The 19,533-nt window shown below is 44.2% G+C and overlaps 3 protein-coding genes across 3 annotated transcripts in view; 1 reads left to right on the top strand and 2 right to left on the bottom strand.

Moving 5' to 3' along the window:
* LOC306960590 (uncharacterized protein) overlaps positions 1-530 on the bottom strand; it is a 44,068-nt gene extending 43,538 nt beyond the window's left edge. The window contains exon 1 of the mRNA XM_079553021.1: positions 249-530. Within this exon, the coding sequence (XP_079409147.1) occupies positions 249-391 (143 nt within the window). The 5' untranslated portion in view covers positions 392-530. The remainder of the gene's footprint in view (positions 1-248) is intronic.
* Positions 1-19,351, top strand: part of LOC306961346 (bromodomain-containing protein 4-like) — a 461,990-nt gene extending 442,639 nt beyond the window's left edge. Inside the window, exon 21 of the transcript XR_013792757.1 lies at positions 19,266-19,351. The gene's annotated coding sequence lies outside the window, so the exon portion shown is untranslated. The remainder of the gene's footprint in view (positions 1-19,265) is intronic.
* gaa2 (alpha glucosidase 2) overlaps positions 5,936-19,533 on the bottom strand; it is a 42,820-nt gene continuing 29,222 nt past the window's right edge. The window contains exons 17-20 of the mRNA XM_079554048.1: positions 18,453-18,551; positions 15,104-15,268; positions 9,322-9,468; positions 5,936-6,371 (exon numbers count right to left, since the gene is read on the bottom strand). Coding sequence (XP_079410174.1) covers positions 6,309-6,371; positions 9,322-9,468; positions 15,104-15,268; positions 18,453-18,551 — 474 coding nt within the window. The 3' untranslated portion in view covers positions 5,936-6,308. The remainder of the gene's footprint in view (positions 6,372-9,321; positions 9,469-15,103; positions 15,269-18,452; positions 18,552-19,533) is intronic.

The following is a 19,533-nucleotide window of genomic DNA, read 5'->3' on the forward strand; positions in this document are numbered from 1 at the left end:
TGTCATGACGGGCTTGTAAAGCGCAATGCAAGCGTAATCCATACTACCCAACAACGTCCTCATACAAGTTTCTCACGTCCGAAACTTTCTCTGCAAACTCGTCCATGCGCGGCGTGTTGTGACCGAGCTCCGTCCACTTCCAACCCCGGGAACAGCGCGCGTCATGCCGCGGCCGAACCCCTGTCCTCCCGCTCCCCTCCCTCCCTCCCTCTCCCGGCGGGGTCGTACTGTCAATGGGTCGTACTCACATGAGCTCGGGCCGGTGTCGGTGGATGAGCGCGCAGAAGGCCAGGCCGTCCCTGAAGCTCGTTGTCATGTTGGTGATGCTTACGTCCCGGTAGCCCTCGCACCGGAGCCGACACCACTGCTGCAGCGCCTTCACGGCCGCCATCCTGGAGCTCTGTCCGGGGAGGGAGGGAGGGAGGGAGGGAGGCGAGGAGCGGTGTCCTCTGTCCGGGGGCCTCGCTGAGAGGGGCTTCAGCCGGGGAGGCAGGTCAGGAGGAGAGGGGGTGAGTGACAGATAAGGAAACACCGAGGGAAAGGCGCTGTGTCGCGTTTGGCCCGGGTCTGGCGCAGGTACTGCAGGACAGTGGTGACGCGGCAGGGGCGGGGCCTAAGTTTGTAAATGAGGAAAAGTTTCAAAACAATGTCGAACTCTTAGTGGGATGTGCACAGCTGAGAGTAAATGATACTAGTGATTAACAATAAATTATTATATTATAAAAAGCACTAGAATTATTTATATATATATATATTTTTTTTACCAAAGAAGATCATTTACAAAGGTATTCATGGACTTTTACACGAGAATAGTTTCTCAGTGCTCAAGTAGTTACTCAAGTAAAACTATTTAAAGGTGACATTACTGTTGCTTATTTTAGTAGCAAAAATGCACACTGTAAGAGTAATATTTCACAAGAAAAGGGGAAGTAAAAGTAAAATCAAAGTTTTTGAAAATACTACTTGAAAATATAAGTTCAATTTATATTTGCAAAAGGCCAGACTGGAAATGGAAATAATGCTCCTTTAGGTGGATTGAAAGATCCCCTGACAGAGTGTCCCCATGCACGTCAACAGTCACACAAAACCCCACTTTAAGTAGCACTACATGATGGGATGTCCCTGGGACAGGTGGGTGTGACTTGGTCGGCGACTCAGGTGCTCATTAGCATGAGTCACACAGTGGCTCAGCATGACCCGGATCAATACAGAAAAATTTATTTGAGCTGAAACACTTCCTTTAATGCTGTCCCTGGACCAACAGCATCAAAACTTGGATATAAAGATATTGTCATGTTTTCCGGTTCCTGCTTTCGATACATCATTTTCTCCGATACTGGTAGAACCTAAACTTTTTTTTCCAATACCAGACTGTATGGTACCCAGCCCTAGATATGACATGAATATACATGAACATAATACATAAAGTAAGATAGATGTAAATCTTGCCCCATGGACAGATTTCTTTCTCAAATCTAGAACACAATTACTTATTTCAAGAAAATTGGACTGATATCAAGATTTCTTTTTGCAGTGTAAGTAGTACCCAAACAAGCTCAAGTCAGGCCTGAGTAGCTGAACCTGTTTGTGCGTGTGTGTGTGTGCACGTGTGTGTGTGTGTGCACGTGTGTGTTTGTGTCCACGTGTGCATGTGTGTTTGTGCATGTGTGTGTGTGCGCGCGTGTGCGTGCACGTACGTGTACGTGTGTGTGTGCGTGCACGTGTGTGTGTGCGCGTCTGTGTGCGCTGTGTGTGTACGCGCGTGTGTGTGTACGCGTGTGTGTGTGTGTACGCGCGTGTGTGTGTGTGTGTGCGCGTGTGTGTGTACGCGCGCGCGCGTGTGTGTGTGTGTGTGTGTGCGTGTGCGTGTGTGTGTACGCGCGTGTGTGTGCGCGTGTGTGTGTACGCGCGTGTGTGAGTGTGTGTGTACGCGCGTGTGTGTGTGTGCGCGTGTGTGTGTACGCGCGCGCGTGTGTGTGTGTGTGTGTGTGCGTGTGTGTGTACGCGCGTGTGTGTGTGCGCGTGTGTGTACGCGCGTGTGTGTGTGTGTGTGTGTGTGCGCGCATGTGTGTGCACGTGTGTGTGTGTGGGAGTGTTAACTGACACCGGACACACCCCGCTCTGTCTCTCCGAGCCTTTCAACATGTTTAATCCTTTATCTGCCGTTCATGTCAGGGCTGGTTCTCATGCATTTGTGTTGTTTTCTACCTGCTTAGTGAGAGAGTGAGTGAGTGAGCGAGTAATCGAGTCAGCGAGTGAGCGAGCGAGTGAGCGAGTGAGTGAGTGAGCGAGTCAGCGAGTGAGCGAGCGAGTGAGCGAGTGAGTGAGTGAGCGAGCGAGTGAGCGAGTGAGCGAGTAATCGAGTCAGCGAGTGAGCGAGCGAGTGAGCGAGTGAGTGAGTGAGCGAGTCAGCGAGTGAGCGAGCGAGTGAGCGAGTGAGTGAGTGAGCGAGCGAGTGAGCGAGTGAGTGAGTGAGCGAGTCAGCGAGTGAGCGAGCGAGTGAGCGAGTGAGTGAGTGAGCGAGCGAGTGAGTGAGTGAGCGAGCGAGTGCTTTATTGTCATCGTACAACAGAATAGTGTTCAGGTGTCAGTCCTGAGCTGCCACTGTGGTTGGTCAACCTGACCAGCATGACCTTGGAGGTCAGGGAAACTGAAACACTCGGAAGAAAGCTGGCTGCCCTCTGCCTCCTCTGATCCTCTGAAATGGTCCTGGGTTTGTCCCTGTTTCAGAGCGTGGTGTCCTGCACTGCTCAGCTCCTCCTCCTTCCTCTTCCTCCTCCAGCTTCTTCCAGCTCCACAGCTGTCTTTCACCATCTCCTCGTTTGTCCCTGTTTTGTTTCCTGTTGCTCCTCTTGGTGGTCCTGAGAGTCCAAAATGGTCCTGCTTCTTCAGGACCATTTTGGACTCTTAAAATAAACATATCCACCAAAAAACACAGCAAAGATGTACAAAAGTATCCAGAAAAAACATGTGGAACAGAAACCACAGATGCAGCTCGCAGAAAAAGGTAAAAAATTAAGCTGTACCAGGAGAGAGGGAAGTTCTAAATTATTAATTTCCATTTATATTTCTGTGTTTCTCTATTAACCATTTTCTAAAAAAAAAAAAGTTTGCTCCGTTTAACGATGTTTTTTCAAGGAAGATCACAGACACAAATGTTTGATACTCGGACACTCTCTCGACTAGCAGCTGTTCTATTAATCTGATGTATTTGTCTGGCAGAAACCGTCCTCATTGTGCCTTTATCTGCACAAACCCGAGTGTGCTCTGAATCATCCACAAATCTCTTATCAGTATGATGATTACGCTTAATCTTTCATGAAATATCGAAGGTTTTCATACCTAGACCAAGGCATTCAACTATTTCATGCTTTTCATCAGCAGAGAGATCCTTTTTCCCATATGATGGTCTGCTTAAAAATGTGGAACGTCCTTTTTCAGTAGTTTTCCCATAACTGTACTTCACCTGACAATCTTCACTGAAATAGAAATTTGCATAATAATTCCTACCATATTCTCTCTGGTGAGGTCTTCTCTGGATTGTTGCCGTTGACACACATACACCACCTCCTGGACACTGTTTTTGATCCGAACAATTGCAAAAACATGCAAATATCACACTTGAAATGAACTCTGGACGTCTCATCTGTTCCTTATCCCTAAATGGGATAATGAGGGAAGAGCAAACACCAGGCACTTGTCCCATTACTGATGGTCCCTTTAAAAGTGGGAGGCTCGCATACAAACGCTTGTTCCTAAACCGTTCATCTAATTTGGGTGTTAATACTCTCAAATGAAAGCTGAATGTCTGCACTTAATGCTCATCATAGTTTCACAATGTTTCGATTGTGGAGGTTTATAGGGCCAAAAACAAAAGAATTGAGTCGATGTCCCAATATTTATGGGCCTGACTTCATAACATGTAACCTAGTTTTATCAATACTACACTAAGTGGTCAATTAGTTGATATTTCATTAATTCTGTAAATGTGTTTCCATAAAGAAAGAGTATGTGAGAGGAGAAAGCTTCCTGAGTGTAGTTTTGGTTTCCCATAGCTGCTGTAGCGTAGGGCCCCTCCCTCTGTGTACAGGGGCCCCTGACCCCGCGCTCACACACTCACCCGGGGGTCAGCCGACAGGAAGGGCCCTGCACCGCATGGAGCATCTGGAAACACTGACGGCACCTGATGATGTCACGAGGTGGTGCTCCTCTGTGATCTTTTTGAACAGGGTTCACTGCCACCATCTTTCCTTGCAGATACTGATCCTAGATATTGATCATAGCCATGGTAAGCTGCTTTCTCATGGTGCTCCAGTTCCCCCAACGACTAAAAACATGTGCAATAGGGCTCTCACTGGGTCAGAAGGCAAGGCTAGTTTATGAGAAGAGCACAATTCATACATAGGGCATTTCAAAGTGCTTCACAGTCACATCAAATTACAAGATGCAGATCACCGTGTTTAGTCCTGACTCTGGGATCAGCAGCAGACCTCTCCTTGAGGTTCTCACTCACAGTGTTTAGTCCTGACTCTGGGATCAGCAGCAGACCTCTCCCTGAGGTACTCACCATCTTTAGTCCTGACTCTGGGATCAGCAGCAGACCTCTCCCTGAGGTACTCACCATCTTTAGTCCTGACTCTGGGACCATTTTTTTCATTGAAGGCCACATATTGAAGCGTATGCATCATGGAGGGCCACAGACATCGCTCAGGCACACATTCAGTTGTGTGTATTTAAACTGTGCTCCACTTTATTTAGTCTTGGAACCTCAATGCCAGCTCTGTCTCTCACTAAAATGTTAGTTCTTGAGGTTTTAATCATGTGGAATTATGGACCAAGCAGCAAAAAGCACCATTCTTGGTAATGTGTGCATGTGGGTCACCCAAAATTGGCCTGAGGGCTGCATTTTGCCCCCTGGACGAACTTGGGGCACCCTTGGATTTTTATAGGTGCATTATGGAACTTTTTTATGTGGATTATCGGTGAGCCCAGACAGAGCCGGGCCCCAGTGAGCCCAGGCAGAGCTGGGCCCCGGTGAACCCAGGCAGAGCCGGGCCCCGGTGAACCCAGGCAGAGCCGGGCCCCGGTGAGCCCAGGCAGAGCCGGGTCACCTCTTGGACGAGCGACCGTCTGCAGCCCCCTGAGCCCGCCTGGCTCATCTGAAACACACAAATTGTGAGACCCCAACGAGACCAGCCCAACTTGATCAGCTGCTGCATCTCATAAAGGCTACTATGGCCCTGTGCATGATGGGAAAACACCCACCAGTCAGCGGCTCACGCTCAGGTGATTGGAGTCTGCTGTGATCAGAAACGTGCTCTGACCCCCCGCCCCCTGGCTGTGTTTACACCAGGGCCACCACATTCACACTTTCTCTGGAGGGAGAGATATTGGTGTCTACGCTGTTACAATGCTAGAAACCTTATTTTTGTAAAATGGTTTTAGCAGTGAATGAATGAAAGTGAATGAGACTGCGTGTTTATACACAGTTTACATATTGTGCAGAATAATTGTCATTTCAAGTTGCATTGGTCTTGTGCTGGACAGAAGGTCCCACCAGCTGTTCCAACCTTAATGACCGATATAGGCTCATTTCTATGGGACAGGCTCACATGAGGTGGACATTTGAGACCCGCAAATGTCTTCTTTTGAAACACGAAGGAGGCTCAGAGTTTAGAGAGTTACCCTTTGAGTTTGAGGAGCTATGGTTACCACAGTAATGGTCGGTATTAAATTTTGGCTCAGATGAGACATGGAAATATCTTCTTAAGAATGATACCAAATACAATGGTGTAGATCATCATCTTATGGGCTGGACATGGCCTAAACCAAAATATGGACCAGTGTGAAAAGTGGCTATTGTAAGAAGTACTCAAAAACCCACACTCACCAGATGTTCAAAGAAATCAAACTTTTAATTGAGTTTTCAATCAGACATAAATTAAACGGACTTTGACCATGGGCTGACACACATATGATAAAAGCAGCAGCTGTGTTCCCTTGTATAAAAATAGGACTTCCTGATAGTCTGAAAAGCTTCACAGTGATTGGTTCACAGCTCCTCGCTGCCGTGAACCGTCCTTTCACATTTTCATCCGTTTTGGCAAAAAGCAACACGGAACCATTAGTGCAAACTCAAACACAAACGTCACTCAGTATTTACAGCACATTTTGGTGTATTGCACTTATCATCAACAAAAATTAACAGAAGCTAAAAGTTGAAGTCGTCCATCGCTGGTAGAGAGCGCCCCCTCCTGGTGGAGCAGACACATGTGGGCCAGTGTCTGCAGTGGGAGGGCGGGCCACAGTTAGCTCCAGCTGATGGTGAAGTTCTGATTGAGGTTCAGGCCCAGGTCTGTGACTCTCAGAACCTGAGCCAACAAAACACACAGGAAACAACATTTGAAAACATGAATTGCAATAATAACACTATTGGATAAAGTCATGCGACAATAATAATGTATAATTTAAACTTGGTTTTCATGGGCTTAAACACATCCGGGACACTTCCACTATTTTACTTTTAAAATGTGCTTTTTGTTAAATTCAATTCCAGATAATAAGTAGATATTACTTCACAGTAGGGCTATGGTGAGCATGTCCTAGTACCTTGTGTTCATTTACGTGGTTTAGAGGATCAACATTTATCCATAACATTGACTTGAAAATACCCGACACTTAGCCTTTCTTCAAACATTGTTTTTACAGTACACCAATAATGTGCAGGGACCGCTTCAAACTGATACAGTGTCTCTGGAGTTTCACTTTTGTCTTGCAATATTCACAGTATAGTCCATAAAATATCCCACCTCATAACAATTAAGGCGGGATATTTTATGGACTATACTGTGAATATTGCAAGTTTTACGGATAGAGCCAGGTTTAAAATAAATTATAAATTGATTCGTTGACATATGAGACAGAGGCAATTTCGGATACAATTATAGTGTGATGTTTACCATCACACTACCCCCCCTTATAGGGCAGGTAATTACATAAGTAAATGCACACATATTATTATTAACCTATTTAAAACTAACATTTGGCCGCCTTTAGTCACATCTCCATGGAGATAAGTGGACGATGTCCCGCTCCCACTAAAGTTATAGTCAGGTCTGAGGTCCCGCTCACAGCAAACACATGTTTTTAATATCAGTAAGACAGAAATAAAAGCTTGTCTTTTCTTCTATGTATTGGGTGAAATGTTAAGCGGTATGGCTTTGAAAAAGTAAGGATTTTAGAAAATTATTTTTTAGAAATTCTTTCAAAATCAAATTTGTTTGGGGGTTCAAACTCAAGTAATCAGATAAGGATTAGATATTAAACAATCACCAAAATCTTAGTAACAAGTCTGGGAAATGTGTCTGTGACATCTCCACTGAAAGTAGAACCTTCAGCTACAACAGGCCCGTGCGGTGGGGGGGTGCCCTTTTCCCTCCATACCTTTTATTTATTTGTATTATAGTTTGTTTATCCAAAGCTTTGCCTGGGTCCTTATCATTGGTTTTGTCCCAATAAGCCTAATTAGCTAATATGAATAAATCAAATCCGAAATGAACCTGCCCTGTGAACATGTTAGTTCATCGTGTGTTTTCAACGCTCCGCCCACCGGCCCTGCCGCAGCAGAGAGCGGCGCCCAGACAGGAGGGAGGGAGGGCTGAGGCCTCTCCTGCACAGAACAACCATCTCCACACCTTGTGCTTCAGATTTCTCTGTATTTTTTATCAGTCGGCCTCATAATCACCAATAAGGTCAACAAGCCAAATCTAAAAAATAAACCTTGTGTCAGACGCGGCTCAGCGCCGCATCCTCGCAACGTATTTTTGTGAAAATAGTTCAGCTCTATGTTCTCTTAAAACAACGTGAAACTCACGCCCAGACATTCTCAATAGTTTATGTTCTTTTCTTAAAGAAATAGGCCACCGTTTTTACATACTGAGATATGTTCTTACCTAACCTTAGCCGAGTTAATATATACCCGTCTGGTCTTTGTCCGTGCGCTCTGTCAGGCAAACGGAGCACATACGCAGCCTCTCCCACATGTCATATAGCTCCAAAAAAGCTCACGATAGAAGCTACCAAGCTCTTCCACGTGTTCCCTATTTAAATAAAGTTACGTGAAGTGTTTTTATGCGAAGTATATTTACACAGAAATGTAACATGTCGATTTTATAAGCATAAAAAGTGGTACTATATTGTGAGGCGTAATGATACAGGAGCACAACGTCCGCGCAGTAACTCCTAAAGACTTCCCCGCTCACTTCCGTCAGTAGAAGCTGCGTGACTTGTAGAGCAGCAGAGAACAGTTGAAGAAGCGTCGATGACTTGTGAACGATGCCTTTTACGTGCATCGTGCCGGGCTGTGATAACAAGCAGAAAGTATATAGTGTAGTAATGTTTCACAGATTTCCAACTCACCCCGGATGACGACACAGGACTCAGGACCTCGACCATGAGGTAGGAATGCGCGAGCACTTTCCCAAAATACATTTTCTGCTTGTTGTAAAAGGCTCTGTACAAGTCACGCAGCTTCTATTGACGGAAGTGAGCGGGGAAGTCTTTAGGAGTTACTGCGCGGACGCTGTGCTCCTCGTATCATTACGCCTCACAATATAGTACCCCTTTTTATCTGCTTATAAAATCGACATGTTACATTTCTGTGTAAATATACTTCGCATGAAAACACTTCACGTAACTTTATTTAAATAGGGAACACGTGGAAGAGCTTGGTAGCTTCTATCGTGAGCTTTTTTGGAGCTATATGACATGTGGGAGAGGCTGCGTATGTGCTCCGTTTGCCTGACAGAGCGCACGGACAAAGACCAGACGGGGATATATCAACTCGACTAAGGTTAGGTAAGAACATATCTTAGTATGTAAAAACGGTGGCCTATTCCTTTAAGCCCCTCTTTTCAGCAACAGCCCAGAGAAGAGAGAGACATGAGGGAGACAGTGTTTCTGCAGGGGCGCTGCTAAGACATTTATGGCCTGAGGCAGAGGCCCCTGAAAAGTACCACACTAACAAAAGCTGGCAAAAAATAGTAGTAATAAACTGAAATAATAATAGCTGTTGGCTTTCCCCAAATCTATATTTTAGCTCCTATACAGCTCCTATTACTTTTGTATAAAATGAATAAATAAATAACAAAATGGTTTCGAAATAAATGTTATTGTGATAAGAATTTAAGAGGAGTCGGTTTGTCAGGGGCCACTGGGGGAGGGGCTGGGTGTAGTGCCCTTTTGATTTTTGAGCCCCTGCCCCTCTGTAGCTCTCTGCACGGCCCTGGTTGTTTATTTGTTTTCAGGTGAGTGTTTATGCACCTTGTTTTCCTTGTAGTTGAAGGCGGCCTCCTGTCCGTTGACCTGGACCTGCTCTGGTCTGGACTGGACTCCGTAGAATGAAGCCGACTCCACTGTGATGTAGGAGGCCTCTAAGTGAGTCTGCACCACTTGGGACCGCAGCACTTTCTGTCAACACACACATTACAGGAGTGACAATGGGGAGGGAGGGAGAGAGTGCATCTTCTGAGTGTCACATTCTGACAAGATGTATTTATCAAAACTGGGCATGTTGTACCTCATGTGAAAGCTGATGGTCTCATAGTCAATTAATACATTGATTTGACAGTATTCTGTGCATTAGTGTACTTTGCCAGAGTGCACTTTTACATAACGTGGCGGACAAGGAGGAAAAGGCCGAGCACGCTCGGACTGAAAGGCAATGGCAGGTTCGTGTTGATTTTTATTATTTTGGGTAAGGTCCATCCATCCATTTTGTTGCACTGTATCCAGGGCCGGGCTGTGGAGGCAGTGGCTGTGGGTCTGAGCGCAGACTGCGGAGTAGACTGGAAACCATGTGTCCTGCTGTAGCAGAGTAAACTGTGTGTCCAGAGTTACGTCTACCAAGAAAAGAATGAAGTCCACGTGAAGATGTGAGGCGTTTCAAAGTTAGGCTAAACAGATGCAGTCCTCGCCATAATCTCTCATCCTCACGTGTCCAGGTCCAGGTTAAAGCTTATTTCCAGGGTTAAAACAGAACGTAAATTGTCCAGGAAGAGATCCCCAAAGAAAATATCCGCGATGCTATGTGCAAACGTCTGGTCAGAAGTGAAAGTAACTTTTGGTCTCTTGGTGAGTCCAGAAAAGCCCATCACAGATGGGTAAGCCAGCATATCAATTTCCCCTTACTTTATATTTATTGGTCACGCATAAATTAAATAAATACAATAAATACATTATAGAAATGTAATAAATAGCCAAACTTGTTAAATATACTAAATTTAAATTCATCAGTTAACTAAAACAACATAAAAATGTAAATATAGCAAACCATTATTTTGAAATGGAGTAAAATATAATTTACTGCTTCATCCTTGAGTTCTGCACCTTTTAAAAAGAAGCAACATTTTGAACAGCTCTCTAAAATGTAACTATTGTCATTTAAAGCTGCCTTAAGCGATGTCTTTTTGAACTCATCAGTAGGTGGAGGAGTGGACCCTGCTCTGCTCTGCAGAGGGATCGGGAACAGGATCGCTTAGAGTAGCTTTAACTATGAGACTCATGCACGTAGGCACATTATTTATTATTATTATAATATATTATGGAATGACCTGAGCAAAAGATAATAAATAATAAATATTGGGAGTTTGAAACATTAAGTGGTGCACCTAAGTTATGTCCAGGTGTGCCTACACTGGCGCACTGACGCGTCTGGAGCCCGGCCGAGGCCACACCACTCCAGCTCAGACAGACCAGGAGTCACCTCAGCTGGCTCCTTTTGATGTGAAGGAGCAGCGGCTCTACTCCGAGCTCCTCACCCTATCTCTAAGGCGCCCAGCCACCCTGCGAAGGAAACTCATTTCCACCACCAGTATCCACAATCTTGTCCTTTCGGTCATTATCCAAATCTCATGACCAAAGGCTAGGGTAGGACCGTAGATGGAAAGGTAAATTGAGAGCTTGCCCTTGACTCAGCTCCCTCTTCACCACAACAGTCCGATACAGTGACCCCATCATTGTTTGCCTGGCCTGGAGAACTGTCTGGGCGGCTGCTCACAGCCAATCATTTCACAATTTGACCAACATCGGTCCAATCACGCACCAAGACACGGAAGCCGTCGCCTGTCGCCACCACACACTCTTCCAAAACGTTAAAGATGGCGGCACAGCTGTTTTCTTCTGCTCTTTCGTCTGTTTTAAATCATTTGGAAAATATTAAATCCCTAAAACCGGAGCAAGAAACAGCGTTGGAAGCGTTCCTCGCAAAAAAATACGTTTTTGAAAAGGCTTCCTGCTGCTTGTTACTGCGACATAACATATGGACATAAGCACCTTTTTCCCACAGAGAAGCATGGCTTCAGATGTGCAGGTGCTCATTCCTGTGGCGTGCAGTGAGTTTTTGAGTTAGGCAAGCAGTGGCCTGGAGATTTTAAAGATCATTTGATTTACTGTATTCTGACGCATTTTAAATGATAATATACAGTTGTGTTCAAAATAATAGCAGTCCAACATGACTAACCAGATTCATAAATTTTTGGTATAAATCATAGAACTACATGGCCAACAATTTACCAGAAAGTGCAGTAGATTCTTAGAAACACAGACAGACCCAGCATTCATGATATGCATGCTATTACTTCTGTGTAGTTGAATACTCAATTGAAAGGGGTGTGTTCAAAATAATAGCAGTGGGTAGTTCAATTGGTGAGGTCAATCATTCTGTGCAAAAACAGGTTTGAATCAGGTGGACCTTATTTAAGGAAGTCAGCACATGTTGTACAAGCATTTCACTTTGAGATCCTGATGAAAAATGGGTCGTGCATGACATTGTTCAGAAGACAGCGTTCTTTAATTAAAAGGTTGATTGGAGGGGGTAAAACCTATAAAGAAGTGCAGAAAATCATAGGCTGTTCAGCTAAAATGATCTCCAACGCGTTAAAATGGAAAGTAAAACCAGAGACACGCGGAAGAAAAAGGAAGACTACCATTGGAATGATCGAACAATAGCCAGAACTGCAAAGGCTCAGCCAATGATCAGCTCCACGATGATCAAAGACAGTCTGGAGTTACCTGTGAGCAGTTAGAAGACGCCTGTGTGAAGCTAATCTATTTGCTAGAACTCCCCGCAAAGTCCCACTGTTACAAAAAAGACACGTGCTGAAGAGGATCAAACTCCTCAACTGGCCTAAAGAGAAATGGAGAAATATTTTGTGGACTGATGAAAGTAAGATTGTTCTTTTAGGTCCAAGGGCCGCAGACAGTTTGTCAGACGACCCCCAAACTCTGAATTCAAGCCACAGTCCACTCTGAAGACAGTGAAGCATGGTGGGGCAAGCATCATGATATGGGCATGTTTCTCTTACTATGGTGTGGGGCCTTTCTATCGCATACCAGGGATCATGGATCAGTTTGGATGCATCAAAATACTTGAGGTCATGTTTCCTTATGCTGAAGAGGAAATGCCCTTGAAATGGGTGTTTCAACAAGACAATGACCCCAAACACACCAGTAATCGAGCTAAATCTTGGTTCCAGACCAAGAAAATTAATGTTATGGAATGGCCAGCCCAATCCCCGGACCTTAATCCCATAGAAAACTTGTGGGGTGAGAAAAATGCCGTGTCTGAGGCAAAACCAAGAAATGCAAATGAATTGTGGGATGTTGTCAAAGCATCTTGGGCTGGAATACCTGTTCACAAGTGCCAGAACTTGGTTGACTCCATGCAATACAGATGTGCAGCAGTTCTGAAAAACTGTGGTCATGCAACTAAATATTAGTTTATTGACTCACTAGAAAGCTAAATCCTATGGGGAAAAAATGTTTACACAGAAAATATTTGAATTGGTAAAGACATATGCAGATACTGCTATTTTTTTGGACAGCCCAATGTTCATGTTTTTCTACTTTTGTGTGAAGTAGTTGAAGAAATGATAAATTTCTCTTCATGTTTTGATTCAGTAAATTGGGCTATGTTCCCAACGGGTGGAAATAAAAAGTATTATGAAGATTTTGTGCTTAAGTAATGTTTTTGGACACACTGATATTATTTTGACCACAACTGTATATAAAAGTGCATCTGCAGGAAAATAAACAGAATACGCTGTTTAGAAGACATGATCATTATGCCCGAAAATCAGTATAAAATATACTAGTTATTAATTTAGTAAAGTGATGCAAAATAAATGAATAACTGCCTTTATTTGCTTCTTGACTTGTCTAAAACTAAACTAAAACAAGATTGGCACTGACAAATTGCATAGGGTTATGGGTGCTATGACCAAAATACTCATTGATGACCAAAATACTCACTGATGCGAATGGGCTACTGCATCGACCACCCAGACACAAACCGATACCACAACATACACAATGACGTGAACTAGGCCTATGTTTGTTTCCAAAATACTAAGACGCCCCATCGATGTGTCTCTCCAGTCCATAAAGATTTATATTAGGGCTGCTCGATTATTAAAAAAATAATAATCACGATTATATTAGTCATAATTGAAATCACGATTATTCAAACGATTATTTGTTGCCTTTAAAAAAAAGTCTTTATTTTATTTATATATTTATTAATAAAAAAAACTATGCTGACTATGCTTAAGTAGAGGTCTCTGCTTCACACCTGCCCCCTGCTGGCCAGCCCTCACACCCGCTCAAGTAAACTGAGCAGCGTGGCCTGATAACATCATCACACAGAGCTGTTTGTTTCTATGTCAGGCAAAAGCATGAGCCATGGCACATGAAATGCGAAGGGAAAATAATCCCAGCACCATGAAATAATGCAAGTCTGCTGTGCAAAAAAAAGAAAATAAAAATCATTAAATAAAAATAAATAAACAATATTTTCTTTCCCCGATCATGCTAATTTTGTAATCGTTTAGTGTAATAATCTAAATTGTAATTGAATTTCGATAATTGCACAGCCCTAATTTATATTCTATTTTTATATTGCTGGACATTTCAACTCTATGCTGGTTCATGGCCCTTCACGTACACAAAATTCACTCACTCAACAGCCTCGCCAACACTGACCTTTAGTGTTCTGGTGCAGCCCAAAGCCTCATTGGTCATGTATGAAGAAAAGCGTCCCGTTTTCCCACAAACCGGCTCTTTGGATGTCCACTCAGCGCAATAGTCCATACGTTCCGTTTTCTGCTCTAACTGCATCATGGAACCACACAAACCTGTCCTAACATATATGACTATTTTCCCCATACACACAGTTTCTACAGCACACGCCACACTATTTTCAATTAGTGTTTTTTTCTCTGCTCGAGTTTGTCCCGGCTTCCCCGGGGGTTTGCCTCCACTCACTCACACAGACGCAGAGAGGCCATAATCGGGGCAACACTTTGCTTACTCTCTACCTAAAAAAAACTCTTGAACATAGATTAGTTCTCAGAGTGTACGCCCAAAGCAAGCTGCTCTGGTCTCAGCTTACCCAAGCTGCTCACACAGCGCAAAATGAAGCTGCACGGTAACAACATTGATGTGTATGGGTGATGGTCAAGGAGGCAGTTCCACAAATGACCACTAGAGTGTAGTAAAGGGCACGGTGTCTCCAGGAGGCATTCGATAGTAAAATTAATGCCTATGTTTATGGTTTCGACTTGAAGCTTTTTTTTTTATTTCTTTTGTTTATATTTGATTGGGCAAACTGCCCCAGAGCAGCTGAAGGTCCTGATTTGATGAAGCCAACAGAACAACATTACCTACAAACAGCAGCGATGAGATCCTGAGGTTCCCAAACTGCACACCCTCAGGCCCCGGCTGTGCAGTAATGAACAGAACCGGTGACAAAGGGCAGCCCTGGCAGAGACCAACGAGCTGTCTGTTCTCTCACAGAGATAACTGTTTGTGCAAAGTGGACTATAATGGTCCCATTACCCATTACCACTTTATGTGAGAGGTGTGAAAACGGGGCATGAATGCATTTTTGCGTGTGTGTAATTTGCACCCCGTGTATTCTGAAGAGCTGCTGTCACAAGGGAATTTCTCCATGAGATCAATAAAGTCCTGAAACATCCACTCTCGGACACACATAAACAAACACAAGTCTCTATCACTTTCTAATCCAAAGTGAGAAGTGAGAGAGCACCTGCTCCACCGTGAAGAGTACATAGGCGTACTGCTGGTTCTCGTAGGTGTCCAAACTCTCCCCGTCGTCCCAGAACAACTCTCCAGCGGCAGATCCGTCCTCACGCAGAGCCGTGAGCAGGTGCAAGGGCTGCCCACTGCTCACCCACAGGGTCAGGTTAGGCCTCTGTAACACAGACAGACATTAGCCACAGGTTAGGCCTCTGTAACACAGACAGACATTAGCCACAGGTTAGGCCTCTGTAACACAGACAGACATTAGCCACAGGTTAGGCCTCTGTAACACAGACAGACATTAGCCACAGGTTAGGCCTCAGTAACACAGACAAACATTAGCCACAGGTTAGGCCTCTGTTACACAGACAAACATTAGCCACAGGTTAGGCCTCTGTAACACAGACAGACATTAGCCACAGGTTAGGCCTCTGTAACACAGACAAACATTAGCCACAGGTTAGGCCTCTGTAACACAGACAGACATTAGCCACAGGTTAGGCCTCTGTAACACAGACAGACATTAGCCACAGGTTAGGCCTCTGTAACACAGACAGACATTAGCCACAGGTTAGGCCTCTGTAACACAGACAAACATAAGCCACAGGTTAGGCCTCTGTAACACAGACAAAGATTAGCCACAGGTTAGGCCTCTGTTACACAGACAAACATTAGCCACAGGTTAGGCCTCTGTAACACAGACAAACATTAGCCACAGGTTAGGCCTCTGTTACACAGACAAACATTAGCCACAGGTTAGGCCTCTGTTACACAGACAAACATTAGCCACAGGTTAGGCCTCAGTAACACAGACGAACATTAGCCACAGGTTAGGCCTCTGTTACACAGACAGACATTAGCCACAGGTTAGGCCTCTGTAACACAGACAGACATTAGCCACAGGTTAGGCCTCTGTTACACAGACAAACATTAGCCACAGGTTAGGCCTCTGTAACACAGACAAACATTAGCCACAGGTTAGGCCTCTGTAACACAGACAGACATTAGCCACAGGTTAGGCCTCTGTAACACAGACAGACATTAGCCACAGGTTAGGCCTCTGTAACACAGACAGACATTAGCCACAGGTTAGGCCTCTGTAACACAGACAGACATTAGCCACAGGTTAGGCCTCTGTAACAGACAGACATTAGCCACAGGTTAGGCCTCTGTAACACAGACAGACATTAGCCACAGGTTAGGCCTCTGTAACACAGACAGACAGACATTAGCCACAGGTTAGGCCTCTGTAACACAGACAGACATTAGCCACAGGTTAGGCCTCTGTAACACAGACAAACATTAGCCACAGGTTAGGCCTCTGTAACAGACAGACATTAGCCACAGGTTAGGCCTCTGTAACACAGACAGACATTAGCCACAGGTTAGGCCTCTGTAACACAGACAGACATTAGCCACAGGTTAGGCCTCTGTAACACAGACAGACATTAGCCACAGGTTAGGCCTTTGTAACAGAGAGACATTAGCCACAGGTTAGGCAAACATAAAGATATATGATTAAAAAGTTTATGTGAAAGACACACACTAAGTGACACATAATCGTGAAGTGAAATTCATACATGATTTTTAACTTTTTTTTTTATAAATAAAAATCCGAAAAGTGGGAAGTGGAAAAGTATCTATACCGCCTGAGTTAATACTTTGTGGAACTGCCTTTTGCTGCAATTACAACTACTGTTGGGGTATGTCTCTACCAGTCCTGCACAACTAGAGACTGGATTTTTTACCCTATTCTTCTTTGCAAAACAGCTCGAGCTCAGTTACATTAGATGGAGAGCGCTTGTGAACCGCAGTTTTCAGATCTTTCCGCAGATTCTCGATTGGATTTAGGTCTGGACTTTGACTTGGCCTTTCTAACAAGTGGATATTTTTTGTTTTCAACTAGAACCCTGTTGCCCTGGCGTTATGTTTAGGTTTGTTGTCTTGCTGGAAGGTGAACCTGCACCTTCAAGTCTTTAGCAGACTCATGTTTTCGACCAAGATTGCTCTGTATTTGGCCCCATCACCTGTCCCTGGTGAAGGAAACCACTCCCAGAGCACAATGCTTCACAGTGGGGATGGTGTTTTCAGGGTGATGTGCAGTGTTACTTTTACACCAAACGTAGCGCTTTGGTCTCATCTGACCAACAGCAAAAGGGACTTCTTATGGGTTTCTTTTAAAAATGGCTTCTTCTAGCCACTCTTTCATAAAAGGCCAGATTTGTGCAGTGTACGACTAATGCTTGTTCTGTGTACAGTTTCCACCACCTGAGCTGTAGCTCAGCAGTTCATCCAGGGTCATCATAGGCGTCTTGGTAACAGCTGTGGTCAGTGCTGTCCTTGTTCAGTCAGTAAGTTTAGGGGGACGGCCGGGTCTTAGTATGGCATCACTGCAAACCTACCCTTTCCATTCCTGGATGGTGTATTTATCTGTACACCGAGAGAATTTCAAAGCTTTGGAAATCTTTTATAACCTAACCCAGCTTTATACTTCTCAATAACTTTATCCTTGTTATGTTTGGACTTGATGATGCTGTCTGCTCCCCAATAGTCTCTTAACAGACTATATTTGAATACAGCTGTATTTGAACTGATATTAGATTTAACACAGATAGACTATTTCGTCATTGGGTCAACATGTGATCATTCAGAAATCATCAGGCAACTCTCAAAGCAATTGGTTGAACTAAAAGGAAAGGAGAATAGATACTTTTGCACACCCCACTTTTCAGATTTTATTCATAAAAATTTTTTTAAATTCATGTATACATTTCATTTCACATCACGATTGTGTGTCACTTAGTGTGTGTCTTTCATGGAAAATTTCAATGATACATATTTATGTTTGTGGATCATAGTGTGGCAAAGTGTTGAAATGAAAATGTTAAATGAAAAGTAAAAGGGGTATGGATACTTTTTCAACCCACTGTATGTCTTCAGCCCAAGTTCAATTTATGCAGGAACCAAACAAAGAGGACATATGAGGACAGGGGAGGATGGGCCAATGTCCTGTCCTCTTCCAGACACTGAACACAAGAGGTCACGATATAGGAGGAACAATGGCATTTTTGTCCCGGTCATGGAACAGTGGAGCAGCTCTAAACCCACTCTTTGGAGTCCACCCCAGCAGTGGGTCAGTGGAATTACAGGAGTCTGCAGTGTGTGTTGGCACTGCACCAAGTCAGGCCACTCTACACATGACCAATGACATTTGAGAGAACACTGAAATACTATTAACTTTTGCCATCGTTACACTTGTGATGCTCATTAAATTGGACCTTTTTTCCTGCGCACACTGTAGTAAGGCCGAGCAAAGTCACATTTGACCTGACCCGGGCAGTGATGTGTGTGTTGACCTGTGTGGGGATGATGCTGCCCTCTCTCAGGTGGAGGTTGATCTTGTCCAGAGGTGCAGACAGAAGGATGTTCTTCCCAGGGCTGAGGAAGCTGTCCCCCTGTGTACACATAAAGAAGTCAGTCCATTAAAACTTAACGGAACACTGCCCTTTCATAGCCAAAAATGATATCTGAAATCCAGTGAAAGTATGTACAGTATATTCACGCTGTCCAATAGAGCATACAGAGCTAACCAGATGTTGCCAACTACGTATCTCTGACCCTTTTCTCACTGCCAGGCATCTAATCAGTTTGCTGTCAATATTCCGGCTCCAACTGCAAAGTGTCATCATACAGTTTCAAAATAATATTATTAATATAATAATAGTAATATTATTTAATAAAACGGAACTGTGTCGAAATTTTGGACATTCAGGTGTACAGAGAGCTACACGGGGGCAGGGCCCCCAAGATCAAAAACTAGTGGGATACTTTGCGTGTGGGGTATCTTCCCTCTTTGCAGCACCCCTGCAGGAACACAGGCTGCGTCTGGGTCACTGACCCAGACATGCGTCAACATCAGCTGTGACAAGGAACGTCCGACAGTGTCAGTGCAGTTAGGAGGGAGTTAAAGGGGCTGTGATGTTTCCTTTAACACCTCCTTTAGCAGAGGAACCTCGGGATGTTCCTCATCAGCCCATAAGGAGCTAAGAACAATCCCACAAACCACTGCTGCCTCCCAAAGGTTTCAGAACTCTCCGATCTCCAGTTTTGTTGCATGACGTTTCATTCAATGAAAATGCCAGCTTTCTCCTAACCCAAGTATAAAGCAGGTCATGCAGTGCTAGAGCCACAGAAGCATCTGGAAGTTTGATTAGAGGAAATCCATGAATTTATGACGACATTACGCACTTCTGTTTTACATTTTACAAGAAGGAAACTTAAGCCACATGGCTCATTTGCATAAGCTCAGATGTGAAAGAACTAAGGACTAAGGACAATTGTCTGCAGAGAACTAAAAGTCAGGATTTGGGGAATATTAGTGATAATTGAACAGTGCAGTTGCTAAAGAGTAATGTCCTCGTTGTTCCCTCCACTGAG

This window comes from Gobius niger (assembly GCF_951799975.1).
Source record: "Gobius niger genome assembly, chromosome: 3".
In the NCBI taxonomy this organism is placed as follows: domain Eukaryota; kingdom Metazoa; phylum Chordata; class Actinopteri; order Gobiiformes; family Gobiidae; genus Gobius; species Gobius niger.